This window comes from Balaenoptera ricei, chromosome 5, assembly GCF_028023285.1.
Source record: "Balaenoptera ricei isolate mBalRic1 chromosome 5, mBalRic1.hap2, whole genome shotgun sequence".
In the NCBI taxonomy this organism is placed as follows: domain Eukaryota; kingdom Metazoa; phylum Chordata; class Mammalia; order Artiodactyla; family Balaenopteridae; genus Balaenoptera; species Balaenoptera ricei.
Genome location: NC_082643.1, coordinates 77,820,873 through 77,822,752, shown reverse-complemented (window position 1 = coordinate 77,822,752; position 1,880 = coordinate 77,820,873). Strand labels below are relative to the sequence as shown.

At 50.0% G+C, this 1,880-nt stretch overlaps 1 protein-coding gene across 1 annotated transcript; it reads left to right on the top strand.

Annotated features, from left to right (window-relative positions):
* The first annotated feature begins 1,071 nt into the window (after nucleotides 1–1,071).
* RHOH (ras homolog family member H) lies at nucleotides 1,072–1,880 on the top strand. The gene has a single exon (XM_059924136.1). The coding sequence runs from the start codon at nucleotides 1,119–1,121 to the stop codon at nucleotides 1,692–1,694; it is 576 nt and encodes a 191-aa protein (XP_059780119.1). The 5' UTR covers nucleotides 1,072–1,118; the 3' UTR covers nucleotides 1,695–1,880.

Sequence of the window (1,880 nt, the reverse complement as noted above, 5' to 3'; positions counted from 1 at the left end):
TCCGTCATATTTATGTGGCCCGGTTTAAGTGACAGGCACCGAATACGGTTGCTTTTAAGCAAGTTATTTTGTTTAACCAGGGGCCTAGCAGAGTTCCTGATTACATAGGTAGCTGTTCAGAAAAGAAAGAAACAATTTTATCCTCACAACATCTCTGACAAGTGGTTCCTAAATCTGTCACAATCTTGTGGATGAGTAAACCGAGGCTTGGAGATTAAGCAAAGTGCTCAAAGCCATGTCGTTGTATAGGTAATGGAGTCTGATTTCAGATGCAGAAAATGACAAGGACAGTGCCTTTTCCATTACATCTATAGCCAATTCTTGGAAAAACCTCAAGGGAAAAACCACAGCAAATTTTTAGAGTTCTGGTGATTTCTTCTTTCTGATCTCAGCACAAATTCCCACATAAACCAAGGACTGGCTGATGAATCAATAAATGAAAGGAAGCGCTTCCGTTATGTGCGGCTCATCACATTGCTTTTTCTTGCAGTTCCCAAAGTGGCTGGGATCCATTAGAGACTGAAGTGGCAGAGACCACTGTCGGCTGTGGTCTCAACTTCTTGGAGCAGAAGCCAAGAGAGAGCAGTCTGAAGACGTCTCATCCACACATCAGGTTGCTACTGTGGTCTTTTTCATGTTGCCACCAGAGCAATTGCTTGTGTTTTTATCCGTGGGCTGATTTTAGAGATCAGATCAGCTTCTGCTTCTTGACTGGGTGGGGTCGTGGGTACGGGGTATAACAGATCCAAGCTTTCCCCGCCGAGGGTAAGAGTGGCTTAGACAAGGGGGGAGCTCCACTGAGGTGGACCCCCTGATTAATCAGTTTGCCAATGAGGAAGCTCCCCCATCAGCAAAAAAGGGAAAAAAGACTCAACTTCTCCCTTTCTTTTTCTTTTTCCAGTTGAAGACCAGCCTTTGGAGGTTTCCAAAGTAGATGGTGCGTCTCCCTTGGATGGACCGCATGACGTAACATTCTGCAAATTGCTGTCAGAGGTGCTAAGAACACAAACCCATCTGGTTTCCATTCCTCGTTGTTGAATGGTGTTTGCTTCAGCAGCCCACTGAGGGCTCTTTTCCTCGGGATTCTGAACTTGTAACTAGGAATCCGAGCTGGGAAGATGCTGAGTTCCATCAAGTGTGTGTTGGTGGGAGACTCTGCTGTGGGGAAAACCTCTCTGTTAGTGCGCTTCACCTCCGAGACCTTCCCAGAGGCCTACAAGCCCACAGTGTATGAAAATACAGGTGTCGACGTCTTCATGGATGGCATCCAGATCAGCCTGGGCCTCTGGGACACAGCTGGCAATGATGCCTTCAGGAGTATCCGCCCTCTGTCCTACCAGCAGGCAGACGTGGTGCTGATGTGCTACTCCGTGGCCAACCATAACTCCTTCCTGAACCTGAAGAACAAGTGGATCGGTGAAGTCAGGAGCAACCTGCCCTGCACCCCCGTGCTGGTGGTGGCCACCCAGACTGACCAGCGGGAGGTGGGGCCCCACAGGGCTTCCTGCGTCAACGCCATAGAAGGAAAGAGACTGGCCCAGGAGGTGAGAGCCAAGGGTTACCTGGAGTGCTCAGCCCTCAGCAACCGGGGGGTACAGCAGGTATTTGAGTGTGCCGTCCGGACTGCCATCAACCAGGCCAGGAGACGCAACAGAAGGAGGTTCTTCTCCGTTAACGAGTGCAAGATCCTCTAAACCCCAAAGACTCTACGTAGCAGTCACTTACGGCAAAGACTAACTGGGACAGGGAGAGCAGGCAAGCCAGCAAGGGTCGATGCGCGTCCTGGGCACGTCCTGAGCAGCCTGAAACAGCATGAGCAGCAGCAGGAAACCTTTCGGATACAGTTGTTGATGAGACTTGCCTACTGGATGCTTTTACGA

Bases quoted from the DNA above. Each gene is read 5' to 3' on its own strand.
- RHOH (XM_059924136.1), top strand. From the start codon at position 1,119: ATGCTGAGTTCCATCAAGTGTGTGTTGGTGGGAGACTCTGCTGTGGGG.